The sequence below is a fragment of the Dysidea avara genome, chromosome 2, assembly GCF_963678975.1.
Source record: "Dysidea avara chromosome 2, odDysAvar1.4, whole genome shotgun sequence".
NCBI classification, from domain to species: domain Eukaryota; kingdom Metazoa; phylum Porifera; class Demospongiae; order Dictyoceratida; family Dysideidae; genus Dysidea; species Dysidea avara.
The window spans coordinates 52665271-52685429 of NC_089273.1; the positions used below are offsets into that span (position 1 = coordinate 52665271).

The following is a 20159-nucleotide window of genomic DNA, read 5'->3' on the forward strand; positions in this document are numbered from 1 at the left end:
GATTGCCATGCATTATATTTTATGTTGTAATCATATCACCACTGCCTATATTTTAGTGATGGAAAATTAAGAATTCTGGGCCATTCTTCATGATAGGGATGTAACTGGTACCATACCACTAACTACTGGTACCACTGTACAATGCGCTTACCACTAGCCCAGGGAACCTAAGCAATCCTTGCCATGATTTTTGCTGTGACTGAGGAGTCGTATAAAAATATACATAGATGCTTAATTTAACTTCAAAATTATATACTCTTCTATTCTTTTTAGCTGGTTGCTATATTTGTGAATGATTGTGTATTTGTGTGACTGCTCTATTAGAGTATAGGTATCACTCTTTTTTAGAAGATTGTATGATTTTTCCTATAGCAACTCATAGCTTCTCAAATGCTTGTACATTCCTCCTTAGATCTATACTCTCTCTAATAAAACAGTCACTTTATAACCTATATATTACATGGTGGCCATCTGGATGAGATTTTGAGTTTAAATCACTCCATCTTCAACTGCCTACTTGTTCTGTTGAGATACTGAGCATGCACACTCAATATGATGGTCTCATGACTGTCCACCAGTATATTTACGTGATGATACGTTCACTTCATTACATACAAACTAGTGATGTGCGATATATCAAAAAATTATCGATTTCACGATAATTTTGTCGATATCGTTATCGTATTGATTTTCGATACTGCTTTAGCAGATTTCGATATTTATCGAAAAGGTAATATTTTGTGATAATTATCGAAATATCGAAGAACATTTCGATAAATCTACAGCATTTAGTGTGTGATTGCGCAATCACGCTAGAAATGAAGGTTGGTTCTGTACTATCTAGCCACTTTAAAAACTTGTGTGCCAGTTTTCTAGGCTTATTATTAGTTTTATGCAATAGTTTGTGTGTAAATTGTATTTCAAGCATATTTATAAATATCGGCCGCCCACGAAATTACACCACCCACACAATTAATAATTATCGAAAATCGTATCGAAATTTCGATATTTACTCCAATATCGTATCGATATAATATCGATACGATATTGGAGTAAATATCGAAATTTCGATATTTGCTTCGCCATTTTAGTCTGAAGAACAACAGATAGTATACTTATGTACCTAGTTAGCAGTGAAATATCACTAAAATGGCATATCTGAATGTCTCAATTTCACTCTGTGGGGTATGCCCCAGACCCCCTAAAATGCTTGTGCTTTGCACTTCGCAGAGTGTGCGAAGCAACTCCTCTCATTGGCAGAATCATGTATATAGTAGCAATTTCAACATATGTATGGCCTGACCAACTCAATTTTCCCTCCTCTGGCCCTGTGAAGGATCAAGGCTACAGGGAGTTAAAACTCCTAATTTTAGATATTTTGATAAATTTCCACCCCAAAAAGGCAATGGAATTTAATGCCTCTGCAGCTATATTCAAGTGAGAGTTAGTCCAACAAGTAACAGCAGTTAACAAATTATTCTGAAGGTGTTGATTGTTACATTGGTAGCTACCCTATAAATGGTGTGGATAGTCTGGTACTAGTCAGCTGGACCTATAATGAATATACAAACTATCCATGAGCAAGAGTTTATAATGTGTTAGGGAGAGTATCAAACTTCACTATTAATACCCTATGAAAAATGAGCCGTAAAGTAGCTCGCATAACTTTGTGTCCTATCGTAAATCTGACTGCTGTTGATTGCCCAGATTTAACGCCATCTTAGTTTGGTCTGCATGGAATCCCTATGGCTAAATTCCATCCAGACATGTTACTTTTACTATCAGAACTGTCATGAATTAAGACTTTAGCAATGTTACGCACAAATAGAGAAAGAGGCACTAGCAACAACCTGGGCCTGCGAGAAGTTTGTGGATTACCTGCTGGGAGCCAAGTTCACTATTGAAACAGACCACAAACCACTGGTGCCACTACTCAGTACCACATATTTTAAAGTCTTCCACCCAGAGTGCTCAGATTTCAACTGAGAATGAATCGGATTGATTATGACATTTGCCATGTCCCTGGTAAAAACTTGTACACAGCTGATGCCTTGTCATGAGCACCTACTTCAGAGCCTGAAAAGAACAGCAACGCATTTCAAGATGAACTAGAATCATTAGTGGAAGCAGTTACTGCTGCCCTCCCGGCAAGCGAGTCCAGACTAAAGGAATGCTCTGAACACCAGAAATCTGATCCAATCTTCTCTCTCATTCGCAGTTATTGTGCAGAAGGCTGGCCAGCAACATCACCAGCAACATCACCAACATACAACCGTTTTGGGAAGTCCATAGTGAGTTAACTGTTTGTAATGACTTATTGCTACGTGGTAGTTGTATTGTTGTACCAGTTTCACTGCAGGAACAGACCCTATGCAAGATACACCATGGTTACCAGGGTATTCAGAAATGCAGGGCAAGAGCCAATGGTGCTGTTTGGTGGCCAAGAATGTCGGAACAAATTTCTAACATTGTCTTCACTTGTCCTGAGTGTGTGAAACGATCCAGCCAAAGCCGAGAGCCAATGATCGCCACTGCCTTGCCAGACTACCTTTGGCAGATTGTAGGCTCAGACCTACTCCACCACAAAGGTACCACTTACCTCCTCATTGTAGACTATTTCTCCAGATATCCGGAGATTGTGAAGTTAACTGACACTACAGTTGAAGTTGATATCTATGGCTTTCCAGATCAGTTGGCTGTGTCTTTCTCTTGTACTGAGTTCCTCAGTGCATTGTGCCATACTATTCTGAGTACACTGTTCTTTCACTCTGTAGCTTCAGTCTCTCAATGTATATACATGCGCCCACTGTACTTATAATTAGTCACCAATCAACACAAATCACCGCGTTGTTTGAATGATGCCATAGGACTTAACAGGCTCATTTTTCACAGGGTATAGAGTAGTTCGATACTCTCCCTACACCATTATAAACTCTAGCTATGAGGGAGTCTGTATTTAGCGAATCACGGATCAACGGATCACGGATCGGCGGATCACGTGATATGCATGCTCAACTCGATTTTGAGCACTGGGAAATATTTATACCCTAGTGTAACATACAGCATACTGTAGAATTTATATTTTATCCACAGGTAGGAAGCCTGAAGAGATTTCAATCGATACTATATAACTATAATAATTAGAGCGCGCGCGTATTAAAAATTTAACACACGTAGCTACAGAGTAAGATTATTTTAATTCACCTTAAAACTGAATCACTGATGTATTCTTTACACCAACACAATACTCAATAGACTAGCTCTGTATTGCAAAAACAAACGACAAAGGATACGCTAGCGCACTCACGTGTGAATAGACGGGTTGCCTATTTAGGGCGTGTCCCTTGTGTAACGCGAGAAAACGCGACTTTCCGTTTTACGCATGATTACAATGTTGGTCAAGAAGTCAACAAAAAACCCATTTTTTAAAATAGTTTGACAAACGTTTTTGATTCTTCAAAGGTACAAGGTGAGTTAAAATCAGCCAGTCTATCATTCTAAGTAGTAGCAAAGTCTTACAAAGAATGTTTTCAGCGAGTTTTATCGCTTTCCAAAAACCCGAGATTGAGAGAAAATCATCTTCTCGCTCAGCCTTCACCTTACACGCTGGATATGTTATAGCTCGATCTTTTCTCTATAACATACTTTCTGTTCTGAAGGCTGGCTAACTCTTGCTTGCTAAAGTTAACCGAAACGTTCATTTTCTCCAATAGCCGTAATACATTTTTGACTTAGCAAACTCGGAAAGTATGTGGAAAATTTACGGCAAAACGACCACGCCTTAAAAAGGCAACCCGTCTATAGGCTTCTAATATGTTGGCGTGTATCCTTTGTCGTTTGTTTTTGCAATACAGAGCTAGTCTATTGAGTATTGTGTTGGTGTAAAGAATACATCAGTGATTCAGTTTTAAGGTGAATTAAAATAATCTTACTCTGTAGCTACGTGTGTTAAAATTTTAATACGCGCGCGCTCTAATTATTATAGTTATATAGTATCGATTGAAATCTTTTCAGGCTTCCTACCTGTGGATAAAATATAAATTCTACAGTATGCTGTATGTTACACTAGGGTATAAATATTTCCCAGTGCTCAAAATCGAGTTGAGCATGCATATCACGTGATCCGCCGATCCGTGATCCGTTGATCCGTGATCCGCTAAATACAGACTCCCTAGCTATGAAGGATAAATTTTTTTTGTCATGATTTCAGTTACCATATACCACCACACGGTCCAAATGTGTGACATACGTGACCACTCAGTGAAACAAAACTAAACAAAAAGCCGGCTAATGAAGGGGAGTTTGTAAAAGACGGAATAAGGAATAGCGGAATAACGGAATAACTCGCATCACAACGAACGGGCATTTATATGGCTTATGCAATGTTAGGGTGATTGTACTGTTACAGCTGTGAACTCATCCCTCGTAGATATCCTTACAATGTAGGGCGATTGCGTGTACTGTTACAGTTAAATAGACCTTGGAGAAGGAATCATAGGGACAGTATAACTGAAATGTTAGTGGAATTAAAATGGCCAACACTGGAAGATCGTAGGAAACAGGCACGTCTGATGCTGTTGTTTAAGTTTGTAAACAAATTAATTTATGTTCCAAATCAGTATCTGCCAGTGTTATCTCCTGCAACAAGTACCAGGGCAAACCATCCCTTGAAGCTATTACAGTTGTATGCCAGAACAAATCGATATAGTAACTCTTTCTTACCAAGATCAATACCAGACTGGAACAATTTAGATATGGAAGATCTTGACAATATAGACTTACTTACTTTCAAAAACCATTTGCAAAATGCATAGACACTAAAATTTTGTTTTTGTACATTAGCGATTTACCCAATGGGTTTTGCTAATCAATAATAATAAATAATAAATAAATAAATACAGCTGTGAACTACACTGCTTCGTCACTCATATATGTCCTAGCGAAATGATTACCATACGCTCTTACTACTACTGTATGTAGCTAAGCTAGAATATACAGTAGTTATCTATTAGTTTCGTTTTCGAGTCTTAATCCTTCCAGTGAGAGGGATGAAACAAAACGACTGCCACGCCCCCTTTGCTCATGACGTTGGTACCATACTTAACATACAGTACCCGCTTACGAAGTGCAAAATTACATTTGATTATGCTCTTACTAGCTACTACTGTATGTAAAGTATAGTACCAATGTCGCAAGCAAAAGGGGGTGTGACAGCCGTTTCGTTTCATCCCTCCACTGGAAGAATGAAGACTTAAAACGAAACTAATAGCTAACTACTGTATATTCTAGCTGTGCTAGCGCAATGATACTTAGCTACATACAGTAGTAGTAGTAGTAAGAGCGTATAGTAATCTCTTCGCTAGGACGGCTATGAGCGACGAAGCAATGTAGTTCACAACTGTAACAGTACACGCAATCGCCCTAACATTGCAAGGATATCTACGACGGATGAGTTCACAGCTGTAACAGTACAATCACCCTAACATTGCATAAGAAGCCACATCGTAACTTAAAAGTTATTCCGCTATTCCTTATTCCGCCTTTTACAAACTCCCATCCATTACATACCCATCTTATAACTACCAAATACTACTTAATTATAGTATAATCGTCACAGCGCAAGTGTAAGAAGAAAATGGCTTCGCCAATCAGCACCCAGTGTAGAGCTGGTGGAACACTACACAGAAACTATCGGAAATGTACTTGATCACTTTTTTTCCCACTCAACCACAAAAGAAAAGTCATTCTGGTCTACGTCAGTCATGTTCTTAATCTTTACAACTTAAATTACCGTATAGCGCAAAACATTGGTGGCGTAAAACTTTGGCGAATCGTCAAAACATGGTATTGGCGAAAAAAACTTTGGCGAAATGCTCCACTGACTATCCAAGTGGAAAACATTAGCGAAACTCGAGCCCGGCCAAATTCTCCGTAACATTCACTACACCGAACGGAGAACCTGAACTCCAACGCATATTATAATTTATAGTGTGGTATAGCCACACCCTCGCTCCGCGAGCCGCGAGGTCTAGTCTGTATCAAAACTATAACAGCTGTGTACAACCTTTGTGCCTCTATGAATATAACTATAGCTATATTAAATTCATATCCTTACAGGTCATGTAGCTGGGACTGTAACGTGACGGTGGGAAGTAAATAGAGTGTGTGATTGGCTCAACTGATCCTGCAGCATCCACATGGCGGGTTTCGACTTCATATTTTCTGTGGAATCTATGATACGCGGATACCATGAATACCAACTAATATGGAATGATCCAATAATTGGCGAGGAACTTGGATGTGAGCGTGAGCCTGGCAACAGTCATGATCCGTATGCTGTGGCCGAGAAGAAAGCAATAGGAGGAAGTGACCGAATTGTAGGTCATGTGCCAAGACGATTTGCTCGTTATTTATTAGGAGAGGCGGATTGCTCGTTTTTATAATTAATGGAGTTCGAAGGTACTCCTCGGATTTGCCTCAGGGTGGTCTAGAAATACCTTGTAAATTAATCTTCAAGTCCGTTAACGCCGATGAATGCCAGAAAGCTAAGAAACTGATCCAGTCCACACTGTCAGTGGAAGTGTTTGAAGTTTGTGCACCTACTCAACCTACCAATCAACAAGCATTGCCTGCAGCTGCAAATCAAGGACAGGAACGTGTGGTTTCCTCAGAGCAACCTTGCGAATTACCTGTTGTAATTGTACCTGAGCAGCATAATGAAGGTCCAGAAGAAGCGCCACCTCTGAGGAAAAGAGTTAAGTGTATTGACACACAAAGAATCACAATGGGAGAAGAGTTGTGTGATATTGAGATTAACTTTGCACAGCAACTATTGAAAGAACAGTTTTCGGGAACTGAATGGTTTAGTGTCGACATTATACCAAGACAGACGGTTACAAATGACAGAAAGTTTAGTCAGGAACAAAGTCCAGATCATACATTGTAAAGGCAGATGCCATTGGATAGTTGCCACAACATTGAATTGTCAGCTTGGTGAAGTCAGAGTTTATGATTCATTATTTCAATACTGTGACAAGGAAACAGAACATGTGATTGCTAATCTGTTCCAGGTATAGGGTCAGAGAAGCTCAAGATAACAGTCCCGCAGTCCCAAAAACAGAAGGGAGGGACTGACTGTGGGATTTTTGCCATAGCTTTTGCAACAGTTCTTGCATTTGGGATAAATTTAAGCAAATTACAGCTGAAGCAAGAATCAATGAGAGCACATTTGATCAACTGCTTTAACAAGCATCACATTTCCCCATTCCCACATACGTAATGTTGGCAGAACACTTTAGATACTGAGTTGTAGTATATTGTAAATAATTTCAGCCTTAATCTATTTACACTGTGACCAAACTACACTAGTTATACATGTCAATTGATTGTCATTAGTATATAATCAAATTGAAACTAATCAGATTAAAGTTACAGCAGAATGTCATTATATGCTAGGCACTATAAGCAGTGTTTGGTGCAACAGAATCTGCAGACGTCAAGCAGTTAGTGATCCCAGCTTCTTTGAACCCATTCTTTATTATTTCAGGCTTAGTCTAGAAGTAATTGTACATGGACTCAATCCATCCAGCACTTAATGGCTTAACTGTGGATAGTTTCAAATCTACTGCTTGCATTTCTGACTCTTCCTGTAGCTGAAAACACAGCTGCTTAGCATACCAATCTTGGAACCTGGAGCGCAAGAAATCCTTTGCTGCCTTATTGACACTTAAATCAAGTGGTTGTAATCTGTCCGTGCAATTTGCAGGGAGCAAAGCAACATTGATTGTGTAACTGTCAAGCAGTTTAAGCATAGAAGTGGTCTGTGCTTTGAAATTATCAAAAATGAGCAATGCAGATTGGTTGGATGATAAATTCAGTTCAGCTCGTTTTCTGTTAATATAAGGTACCAAAATCTTCTCAACATACTCTTTCATTGTGAATTCATTGGACCAATGGTTATCTGAATGGGTTATGTGCCACGAGGAAGGAAATTTATATTGAGGCAGACATCGAGTCGTTTTACCTTCATAAATTAATTGAGGTGGCAAGAAATCTCCTGACATTGACCCAGCAAATACTGCAGTAATCTGCCGTTTATCATCCTTAGCCACTACCTCAACTCTTCTTGCTCCTTGCTTTTCCATTGTCCAGGGAGTAACTGGTACATAATTAAGAGCAGTCTGATCAAAGTTAATCACAAGCTCTGCAGGAATGTCATCCATGGCAATGATGTTCTTAACGTCTAACAGGAAATCCTCTTTCACTTCTTTGAACCGTTCAACATCAACTTTAGCTTTACTGCAGGCTTTTCTCTTCACAAACCCCATCCGCTTCAGTAAATATTTTGCCCAGTCCTTTGATAACTCAATTTCATCTCCTTTTTCATTATCTGCAAGAAGATTTGCATCTTTGTACAACAAAATACCTTGTGCACTGCCGATGACTACAGAAGTATTAACGGCTAAGCACCGCCTCCTTACATCTTTGATGTATTCCTGTACTTGGGTATCTATATCAGCCCCTAGCAGCAAAGGCCGCCCTGTTTTCTTACGAGGCAACTCTTTTACCTCTTCTGGTTCTGTCTCTTTCGTGGGCTCTTCATCAGAATTTTCCGAGGCTACATCGGAGCCCTCATCTTTCGGCTTGGCCTTCTTTGATTTCGCCTTAGGTTTCAATGTGTCCTTGTACAAATCTTTCAAGCGTCTTGCTGTGGTTTCTTTGAGAGGAAGTTTCGGATATTTCTCAGCATAATACCTTAAAGTAGCTGTTACGCCATGTTCTGCAGCTCGCTTGCCTACTTCGTATCGTTGACCTGGTGTGAGATAAAAATATGGCGAACGATCACGTGGCACTTTGGTCGCCTCTGTAACTTTTGCATTAGCCAATTCTATAGCTTTAGCTGGAATTTTTCTATTGAGCGGCCCATCTGGATCAGGAAGATTCGGAGAAGACGATGATGGAGTCGGCACAGGTTTAAAGTATTTCAGAATACCAGCCATTCTAACGTTAACTCACGCAACACCTATACTATAGCTAGTCTGCATGGCGACTGGCGCGGTCACCCATCCACATAGAGTGGACTCGAGCCGGGTTCCTCTTTATGCGAAGGGGCGGCCGCACCAGACACAATTAAGGCTAAAACTTTGGAGGGTAAAACTTTGGCGAATGGAAAAATTATTCGCCAATGTTTTCCACCGCCAAAATTTTTCGCTATACGGTATGCAGTTAAGGCCTAATAAGGTAATGATCGATATCATAATCCATCCACACTCCTACACAAACAATTCCACTACTCACCACAACTTCCGCCAATTGTTCACCTCCTCCTTCACCGTAACCCTTCTTGTAGAACGATAAAGTTAGTACTCGTTAAGTCCACTACTTTGTTTAATGAATGCATGCCACGTATAGCGAACCGGACGATACGACCTCAGTAACTGCCTTGTCAACAGCAATTACATTTTGGGCACAACCAGCCTGCGACCGGTGATAATGGCGTCAACCTCATCTTCAACGGATACAGTTCCCAGCGGAAAAACCAGTAAGATATATATTCAACCACAGCGTAGGGAAAAGAAGCCTCATAACTGGAGAATTAATTTCCAAATTAGCGCCTACAGGCGCTTATTACCATGGCACAAAATTTTCGTAGCGCTTCGTGCCCGCGGACGCCGCATATTATTATACCACAATTGGTTCCAAAGATAGTATACCTGATTTTTAAAGGGTAACATATTTTACAATTTAGAGATATAGTAAATATTTGTCCACTGGCTGCTGGGCTCAGGTCTGGTTTGTAAACCCATGAAAACTTTATAACACAAACTACACTGTTGTTTGTTGAAAAATATTACCTACATGTAATCCAATCTGCATTGTACAAAATGATGATGTAATAGTGTAATAACATTCAATACTATAGGGGAGGACAGGCCTGAGGCACATGACATGTCCAAGTTTGTTGTTCAAAACTGTGCACCAAATTGGAGGGAACTAGGTGAAGCCCTAGGAATGTCACCAGAGATACTCAACATCATCTATACAGACCATCCTAACAGTTGTGAGGAAAGATGTAAAATGATGTTAAGGAAATGGTTACAAAAAGATCCCTCAGCAACATGGGGTAAACTGGTTGATGCTATCCATTCCTCTACTCCATCATCACCCATCACTACTGGAGGTACTAAACTATTAGAGTTGTCACAATTGTAGTGTGTATTGTATAGGTACAGTGATCTCCCAGTTGTCTCATCATGTGAAGGGAGTCTACAAGCAGACAAGGTTGGATGTTGGGAAGGACACTTGGCCTCCTGAACAACCTAAAGATTTCACTCCAGTAGTGTTAGTACATTATGAAGAACAACGTACCATGAAAGATGTCAACGTCATCACCGAAGCAGTCCACACTGGTCACATCAGTGATGTCATCTCTGCTGCTAATAGTCAACCAGTAACCAAACGTCATCAACTAGACAGTCATCAATCATTGAGAGAGGCTCTTCAAACTAGCAAGGTGACAAGAAATGTTGCTGACATACTGGAGCCTTTTGATCAGTGCGATGATCCACAAACAATCCTAATAGAAGGTGCTCCAGGTATTGGGAAATCAATACTCATGAAACACATTTCTTACTGTTGGGCAGAGGGAGAAGTGATGAAGAAGATTCAACTGGTGTTGTTGGTCTGTCTCAGGGATCCTGGTGTTCAAAAGATGGCTTCACTCCAAGATCTCATTCAGTCTTTCTGTGAACGCAACAATGATCCTGCTAAAATTATACAGTGTGTTGAATCTGTCTCTCAGGACAATGGCAGGACAGTTGGTATCCTCCTTGATGGCTATGATGAACTCCCTGAAGGTCTGAGAGAGAGCAGTTTAATAGCTGACATCATAAATCGTAAAGTGTTACCTGAGTGTGGGTTGATAGTATCATCTCGTCCTCATGCTTCACAACACCTCCATAACAAGGCCACTCTCAAAGTTGACATTCTGGGTTTTACTGAAACAGAACGAGAACACTTCATTCAACAATCACTGAAGACACAACCTCATAAAATACCACAACTCACCAACTATCTCCATCAACACACCACCATCAATAGCCTTTGCTTCACGCCGTTTCATCTTCTTGTTCTACTGTTCCTCTTTAAGAAGGGATATCCCCTACCAAACAATTCTACTGAACTGTACAAGCTATTCATTAGCCTTACCATCTGCCGACACCTTGCCAAATATGGTAACACTGTCACTCAGCCTATCACAGATCTCAACAATCTTCCAGATCCCTGTGGCAAGATAATGCAACAATTATCAAAGCTTTCCCTACAGGCATTAAATAACAATCAACTAATAATCACCTTGGAGCAAATCAAGTCTGTCTGTCCACAGCTGGAGGCTATACCAGGAGCCATCAATGGTTTTGGTCTCTTACAAGTCGTAGAACACATAGACATCTTCAATGCAACAAAAACGTTCAATTTTATCCACTTTTCAGTACAAGAATACCTCGCGGCTCACTATGTCGCCAACCTCCCACTCGACGAAGAGCGATCCATCCTCGAAGAGCATTTCTGGAGCGATATCCATTACAACATGTTCAACCACTACGTTACACTTACCAAAGGACAACGTCCATCATTCAAGCTGTTCCTTCGTAGTGGAAACGAGGCGATCACCATCGACGATAAATTCCTCGAAGATAAACTACAGCGTCTTCGCTTCTACAGAATCTTCTACGAGGCTGGCGATATTTCAACTTGTAAAACTATCGAAGAAAAGTTTACTGATAAAATAATCAGCCTACCAGGCACTACTCTATCACCTAATAACTTAGAAGATCTAACAACATTACTAACCTGCTCGTCCTGTAGAAACTGGAAGAAGCTTGATTTGTACAGCTGCCATGTTCAAGATTACGGACTCCGATTACTACACCGTAGTCTACACCATTCAAACATCACAATAGATGACCTCAGGTTGGGCATCAATGACCTTTCTTCATCCTCAGGCAGCTCCCTCAGTGATATCGTCATCACCTGTAAGGTGAAAGTGTTGAATATTAGCAGTAACAAAGCTGTTGGGGAAACACCACACTTCTTCACCACCCTACTAACACATCCTTCATGTGTGATAGAGGGACTGTACATGCACAATAACAACTACTCCACCACAAGATGGGCCATGGAGTTGTTCTCTTCACTGAGGGAGAACAAGACAGTGAAGGAGCTGAGGATTGATGGCAACAACATTTCTGATGATGTGTGTGGTGTGATCTGTGATGTGCTGCATGTCAACAATACTCTGAGGGGGCTGGATATGTGGCGTAACCCAATTACTGGACAAGCCTCACAACTGATCCTGGATGCCCTCAAAAACAATAATACATTAAAACAGCTACGACTACCCTCCTACCCTGAGGACATCAAGAAGGAGATTACATCACTACAACAAGTTGTTAATGAGAAGAGAAGAAGACGAGGTAGTGACGTAAAGCTGGAAATTGTGATTTGGTAGAAAATTTCTCGTGTTATTACTAAATTGTATTTACCCGCCATTTTTGTTATTATTTGATTAGTTGATTAGATGTTTTGTGGTTAATGAGACATGTTCACTACACCCACAGGGTATTTCCTTCATTATTAACGATTAGCTGGTTGGTAATGAAACTATTAACTTTGCATTGGGTTAGTTGTATTTTAGTGATCAAGATGCTGAACTGTGATCAAGTTGATAATCAACAAGATCAATACGATGATCAACGAGATAAAGATGACAATTGATCTAATATAATACGAGCCAATGGCTAGCTTGATTAGTTTAAAGTACTACTAACTAGTTGGGTATTATTTAAACTAAGTAGTTGTCATGGTAACACTCAACAGATGTAATCCTCTAAAGACAACACTACCAAATACCGCTCTGCTGGTTATTGCTGAGTTGCAAATTTTTGCGGAACAGCTAAAATAGCCTCCATCATAATTATGTGTTTGAAATGATACACAATTGATTTCTCCATATTTCTTTGGATACTACAGCAATGTTACCAAAGTTTAAAATGCAGAATGTTTATACCAAAACTCATAGCTAAATGTTCTTGTCTGATATATTGGAATTTCAGTATTTTTGAGAATTTGCAAAAATTAATTTGGACTAAAATTGAACCATTGCACTACTCATCCTAAATCATTGTTCATTATACGGGTTGTTCTAAAGACCTGTTCAGTAAATAAAGAATATTGATATTTTATTGACAGCAATATCAGTAATTAGAAGTAACAAAAAATTGTCAATTTAGTCCAATCTTCTTCTAGCTGCTGTATCTTCAGCCTGGCTGTACTGAGTCCTATCCTCTATTCTGCAACAACAACAAAAGCCTTTTACTCAAAGAACTATTCAAACAACACTCTTACCACTGGCTATAGACAGACTGAATTCCTGTTAAAAAGATCCTTTTATCCTATCTGTTGACCTGTCATATGACATCACTTTTGTAGATTCTAGGTCATTTTATAAGGTTTCATCTACACATGTTGATGACTCAGTTTCTGTAAACAAATTAATGTTACCATTTTCTTCATCCTCCCCCTCATTGTCATGATCCACATGACAAGTTTTTAGGTTAAATTACAACTTTAAAGTTAATTGACACATACTGAATTTATCGATTAATGTTCCATAATTTTGGTCACTTTAGTACTTATGTATACGTAAATATTCTTAATCCATCTCTAGTGGGCAGACCTTTACAATAGGCCTTATGTACTGTTTGTCCCCAACCTGTAGCTTGAGTGATTGAACATGCTGGTCTTTACTACGATACACTTCCAATACTCTTCCAAGAGGCCACTGACCACGAGGGGTATCTGAGGACACTAGCAACACTGTATCTCCAGGCTTGACATCTGCTTTTAACCTGAACCACTTCTGTCTAGGACTTAAGCTGGGTATCCACTCTTGGAGCCACCTATTCCAAAAATGTCTCACTAATTCTTGTATCCGCCGCCAACGTTTCTTAGGATTAAATCCCACTTCATCAATTACCTCTGGAGCAAATTGCCCTCCAACTTGGCCATGTAAGAAATGGTTTGGTGTGAGGGAAATGTTGTCCTTAACACTGGCTGACTGATAGGTCAGTGGTCGTGAATTGATTAGTGCTTCTGCTCCACAAAATGCTGTCATCAGCTCTTCATCATTTACCTCAGCATTTTTCAAAATTGCTGTGATGGCTCTCTTTGCTGATTTTATCATAATTTCAAAGACACCTCCAAAATGTGGAGCATAAGGTGGATTAAATGTCCACTTAATTCCCCTATCAGCTACAGCTGCTTTAGTTTTTGGATCCTTGTACAACTCACACAATTCCTTATTTGCTTCCACAAAATTTGTTCCATTATCCGACAGCATTTCCTCTGGGATACCTCTTCTATTAACCATTCTGCTTAAAGCATTTACAAAGGAGTCCACATCTAAACCATATGCCATTTCTAAATGTATGGCTCTGGAAGCCAAACAAGTAAACAAACACAAATACCTCTTTTGTCGTGGCCTTCCTCTTCCTTGCATTGTCATGAATGGTCCCCCAAAATCAACAGCTGTCTTGGTAAAGGCTCGTAACGATGTAGTAAGTCTGTTTTGTGGTAACGGTGCCATAATCTGTTGAGCTACCTTAGCTTCTCTTCTTTTACAAATGGCACACTTTCTTTCCCACTCTATAATTTCTTCTCGTGCAGAAATGATCCATAATCTAGTGGACAATAAAGATAAAGTTTGATTTGTACCAGCACAATGATTCCCTAGTTCATGATGGTGCTTGACTATGAGCTTCGTTACCCGATTCTTGCGAGGCAGAATTATGGGATACCTTATAGCATATGGAAGGAACTCTGCATATGTCAATTGTCCATCTGACCTCATCACACCTTCACTACCCAGTTTTGGGCAGAGTCCTAGTAACTTGCTGCTTGTGGGCAATTGTTTATGATTCGCCAAAGACAAATACTCTTCCTTAAACACTTTCCTTTGCATCTCTTTGATTATGTAATGCTCAGCATCTGACATCTCTTCTGCACTTAACTCTACTTGATCTAACTTACTCTCTTTTCTACAGTTGTTTATAAATCTCAAAATCCAAGACACAACTCTAGTCAGCCTTCTCCAACTTGAGAATCTGTTTGGCTGTAGCCTCCCAGTGCACACACCATCATTCAATAGTGTAGCAGTAGACGATAAATGCGTAGCAATATATGTACTTGGATTCTTACGTATAACATATTTTCTCTTCAATTCTGTCGTATCATTATCTGAATTGAATACCATGTTAAGCTGCGGCCAATTGCTCTGACTGTCGGACAAAAATGCTGGTCCTTCCCACCAGGTTCTCAACTCTGATATCTCTTCCAATGTAGTACCTCTTGTTAAATAGTCAGCAGGATTTTCTTTTGTGAGTACATATCTCCACTTATCTGGACTAACAGATGCTTGAATTTCTCCAATCCTGTTTGCTACAAATGGCTTAAATTGTCGGCTGTGCCCTTTTATCCACCACAACACACTGGTACTGCCTGTCCAGAACGTTATAAACTGTTTGTCAATATTCAATGCTTCTGACACAGATAAAGCCAATCTCTTCCCTGTCACTGCCCCCATTAATTCTAAATGGGGAATGCTTGTTGACTGTAAAGGAGCTACTTTGGTTTTAGATGTTACAAATGAGACTGATACCTTTCCATCACTGTATTCTGATTTCATGTAAACAACTGCTCCATAAGCATCCTGAGATGCATCAACAAACACATGTAATGAAACAGATACAACATTTCTACTTAACTGAAGGCTTCTAGGAACCTTGATCTTAGTCAACATAGTTAACTCACTAAACCACGATATCACCTTGGATGACAACTCATCAGGTAGGGTGTCGTCCCAATCTAAACCATAAATCCAAATTTCCTGTATCAAAATCTTGGCTCTGATAATACATGGCGACAAAAATCCAAGGGGATCAAACAGGGTCGCTATTAACTTTAGAAAACTTCTTTTAGTTGGTGTAATTACCCTTTCATTGACCTGTGACTTAAAAGTAAACACATCATCATTAGCTAGCCACAAAACACCCAAAGTTTTTACTGGTAAAGATTTATCACTGTCCAAATTCATTTCAGATGCTCTGCACTGTGTAGGAATACTTTCCAACACCTTCGGAGAATTTGACAACCATTTGTGAGTGTGCATGCCTGCCTTATCCCACAAGTCAGACAATTCCTTATATATAAAGCTCAATCCCTTCTGTTTCACTACTTACTGAGTCCATACTATCATCCATGTATGTTGATTTTAATATAACTTCTGCCGCTCTAGGATACAGTTTTTCATAAACCCTTGCATGATGTTGAGAGACAATTTGGGCTTAAAAAGGTGATGAGTTTATCCCAAACACTAAGCGATTAAATTGATATTCAGTTGGTTTCTTCTTAACATCCATGTCTCTCCATAAAAATTGATGATATTAGTGCAGCGGCATACCAAAACTATTGTGCACTTTTTGATAAAGCACCAAAATTGGTACACATGTAGATTCTTACCTAACAATTGTTTTTTGATATGGAGGCACTCACTCATGGTAGTCATAGCAACAATTTACAAAATGGCTGCCATGCAAATGATTTCAAACATACTATTAGGTGTTTCAGTGCTACCAATAAAAGTTCATGGCAGCAATTCTGTACAAAAGTGACTGTATTTCCTCTAGTAGAACCATACTAAATCTTTACTAATGTAAATAATGCAAATATTGGTCATTTTATCTTATTTTTATTGGACTACTACTGTACGATTGATTATTGTAGTTACAAATAATAATATTATAAACTCTCTGAGTGTGTAATACAAAATTGAACTTTGCTCAGTTTATTGGATATTCTCCCTCACACTTGCAGAGAGCAGTGCATTGAACTTACAACAGGTCAGCTCATAACAGGTTTTCAGTGCATCTTGAAGAGTGCGGTCCAGTGTGGTCCATATAGGCCACCATCTGTACCCCCAACTACTTGGAGAAAGAAGCACAGGGTCGGGGCAACCCCTTGGAAGGCAACGTGTTTGACATGCTGCTCCAGAGCAGCGCATGTTGGTGGAATCCTCTTCCCAGATGCTGTATTTGCAAAGAGCTTCTTCCTAGCCTAGTTAACATCAGTGCAGGTGCTTGTTCGGTCATAGATAAGAATGACAAACCTCTCAATTACATGCATAGTCTGTTCTGTAATCTCAGTTGGTGCATGTGCTAGCTCCAGCAGTGTATTAGTAAGTTCCAGGAAAGAATTCCACATAGGTTTTCTTGCCAACAAATACTGACATGGTGTCACATCCAGCTAGTGCACGAAACAGAGAAAGAGCACACGTTCTCTGATCCCAGACGAGCTTCAATTTGATTGGTTGCGCCTGATCCAAATGCTACCCAAAGTTCATGTTTAGCTGGTAGAGTTTCAGCTACCATCACTGCCAACACCACAACATCTGTATCAACAGTACATACTAGTATTTGATGATAGCCATGTTGTTTTCTTGTGTAGAACTGTGACAGTAAGATGAATGGCATCTATCTGTTACGCATGTGTTTAACACTGTTATACTTCAAATTCTGGGCAATGGAAAGTACTGCTGGTGTTGAAAATTCACACAAAGTTGGTCCTTGATACTTGGGCCTTCCAACACCATACTTACTAGTGAAAGCAGCGAGTGTGCATGGTACAGACCTTTCCTGACAAAATGATCCAGTGATGGTGCAGTGGGAGTTAAACATGTGTCTGTGCAGATGTGCTAGATGAACAGCTTCGCTGTTACTGTCTTGGTCACAGACTCTGTCAAGTGCAGCACCAATATCGTTATCAAATACAAGCATAACATCTCTCCTCTTACTATGAGCTTGCATATCTGGAAAATGTGCAAACAGTCTTTACTTCAATTGGGTTGTACATGTCTGCATTCCTTTGTCACTCATGACTCCAAACTATTGTATTTTAGACATGTAGAGTTGTGCTAGATCAGTGAGTTTGAAAACTAGTGAAATGCTTGCTTCCAAACAAACTTCTTCTATATACATTACAAGCTCAGCATACACGATTCCTAATACTTCATCATCTTTGCTACTTATTTGTTGCTGAGCAGCCTGCACCTTGCTTGCACAGTTGTACAGATCCAATAAACACTTGGTGTGGTACTTAGCTTCCAAGGCTACCATGTCACCTAAACTCAGAGAAAACTGTCTCCAGTGAGTTTAGCACACTTGTATACATATTGGTCCACTTGAAAGTTGTCACCTCATGTAGGTCATCAATACTTGGTCCACCTTCTTCACCACAGAAAAAAAACACAATTCCCCACCAGACTTAAGTAAAGACTGTAATATACTACACTAGTGTGGAGCATCATCTATTTCTGGGCTTTGATGCTCCCTATTTCCTGCTCTTTGTAGTATTTGGTTGTTTTAATGGAGCCTACATGTCTTATGTCATTTAGCCTTATTGTAATCATAGCTGCTTCAATACCTTGTCCTTCATTCAGTCTGTTTAATGGCAAGGTCCTTGGTAACTTTTCCAATTCATCAAACTCGACCAGGTTTTCAGCAAGTGATTGATATCCCTTTCAAATGTCATTCCTTTTTGAAATCGAAAGAGAAGTTCTGCTGTCACTTCCTGACATATAACACAAAACTCCTGGTTTGTACCAGCTGGCCGTTGAGCAATATATAAGTTTAAACTTCTTGGAGGATGAAATGGTTGTGTTGACAAGCTAAGCAACACTGGGTCCAATGGAACTAAGAATGGCCTAATACACAATGGTGCAATGATATAATATTGGGTGCATACTTATACATATGCACACAAACCTGCTAACTTTTGAACTTTCAAACTGAACTAAAACACTGCTGAGCTGTTCAATTAGAAAAGGTACCATGTGCTTTGACAGTGCTCCATTTAGCATAGATGCCATCTGTTCTCTATGCATATATGATAATTTATGTTTGCTTGTTATCAGGGGTGGCTCCAGTGGGGTTTCTGAGGTTTCCAGAAACCTGTCACTTTCAGATTGAGATGCTCTAATCGAGCAGTCGATCACTCTAATCGAGCAGTCGATCACTCTAATAAAGCAGTCACGGTACTTAGAACAGCAGTGTAGCAAGCTTTATAGCTACAAATAAGCTTTATGTACTTTATTAGTGATATTTTATATAGTTAGTGGAGGGCAGTTATTCTCAGCAGCTGATTACCTTTTTTTTGGTCTTTACCCAAACATCTAACTGTGCTCTTGATCAGAAACCAGTCACCTAAAATCTTGGAGCTGTCTATGGTTATTGTGTAGTTGTTTACATGTTTATTTGGTTATTGTGTACTGATGTGGCAAAGTTTTTAGCTGTTTCAACAAAAAATAGTGTTTTCATAGCAGCCATTTTGTAAACAGTTGCTATGGCCACCATGAGTACATTTGTGGGTGCCTCCATATCCAAAACTGATTATTAGGTATTAACCTACCTATGTACCAAATTTGGTGCTTTTATCAAAAAATGCACAATAGGCTTGATATGTTGGATTATGCCGCTGCACTATATGGCCTATCCTTAGGATACAATTCTACTCTTAAATACATTTCTGTGATGTCGCAAGCTAAAGCAATGGGATACCTTCTGGACCGGAGTAAAACATTAAACAAGTCATTCTGTAATTTGGGACCTTGGTGTATAACATCATTTTAGGGCAACATTATTGTACTTAGCTGAAGCATCAAATACTATTCGTACCTCTGTGGTTGATCGATCCTTCTTCACAACAGGAAAGTGAGGTAAGTACAATCTCACTGCTTGGTTATCCTCCATTAAAGGTACCTTTGTTACATATCCCTTTTCAAGATGTTTACCAATTATCTTCTTGTATTCTTCAGCAATTTCTGGTTCTCTAAACAATCGTCTCTCCAAATTGTATAGTCTCTTCTCTGCCATCTCGTAATGGTTTGGTAAGTTAATAAATTCTTCCTTCCAAGGAATAGCGACTCTATAACAACCACTGTTGTAGGCTATAGATGTTTCTGTCATATTTAAAACCAGATTATCCTCAGCTTTCAATATTGAAAATTCTTCTGTCTCACTAGTATCAACTTCCCAAAACTTTTGTAA

At 39.5% G+C, this 20159-nt stretch overlaps 2 protein-coding genes across 2 annotated transcripts; one reads left to right on the forward strand and one right to left on the reverse strand.

The window, feature by feature from the left end:
* The first annotated feature begins 9320 nt into the window (after positions 1-9320).
* LOC136246275 (protein NLRC3-like) lies at positions 9321-12581 on the forward strand. Its single transcript, XM_066037687.1, has 4 exons — positions 9321-9358; positions 9412-9541; positions 9923-10180; positions 10227-12581. Exons 2-4 carry the CDS (start codon positions 9493-9495, stop codon positions 12509-12511), a joined length of 2592 nt encoding a protein of 863 aa, XP_065893759.1. The 5' UTR covers positions 9321-9358; positions 9412-9492; the 3' UTR covers positions 12512-12581.
* Positions 12582-13714: 1133 nt separating this feature from the next.
* LOC136248229 (uncharacterized) lies at positions 13715-16228 on the reverse strand. Its single transcript, XM_066040039.1, has one exon. The coding sequence runs from the start codon at positions 16226-16228 to the stop codon at positions 13715-13717; it is 2514 nt and encodes an 837-aa protein (XP_065896111.1).
* Between the last annotated feature and the right edge of the window lie 3931 nt (positions 16229-20159).

What these genes read in the sequence shown, in the direction of transcription:
- LOC136248229 (XM_066040039.1), bottom strand. Translation starts at nt 16,228, where the DNA reads ATGCACACTCACAAATGGTTGTCAAATTCTCCGAAGGTGTTGGAAAGT.
- LOC136246275 (XM_066037687.1), top strand. Translation starts at nt 9,493, where the DNA reads ATGGCGTCAACCTCATCTTCAACGGATACAGTTCCCAGCGGAAAAACC. An exon ending in AGTTCCCAGCGGAAAAACCA is followed by an intron (nt 9,542 to 9,922) that starts GTAAGATATATA and finishes TCAATACTATAG; the next exon opens with GGGAGGACAGGCCTGAGGCA. An exon ending in ATCACCCATCACTACTGGAG is followed by an intron (nt 10,181 to 10,226) that starts GTACTAAACTAT and finishes TGTATTGTATAG; the next exon opens with GTACAGTGATCTCCCAGTTG.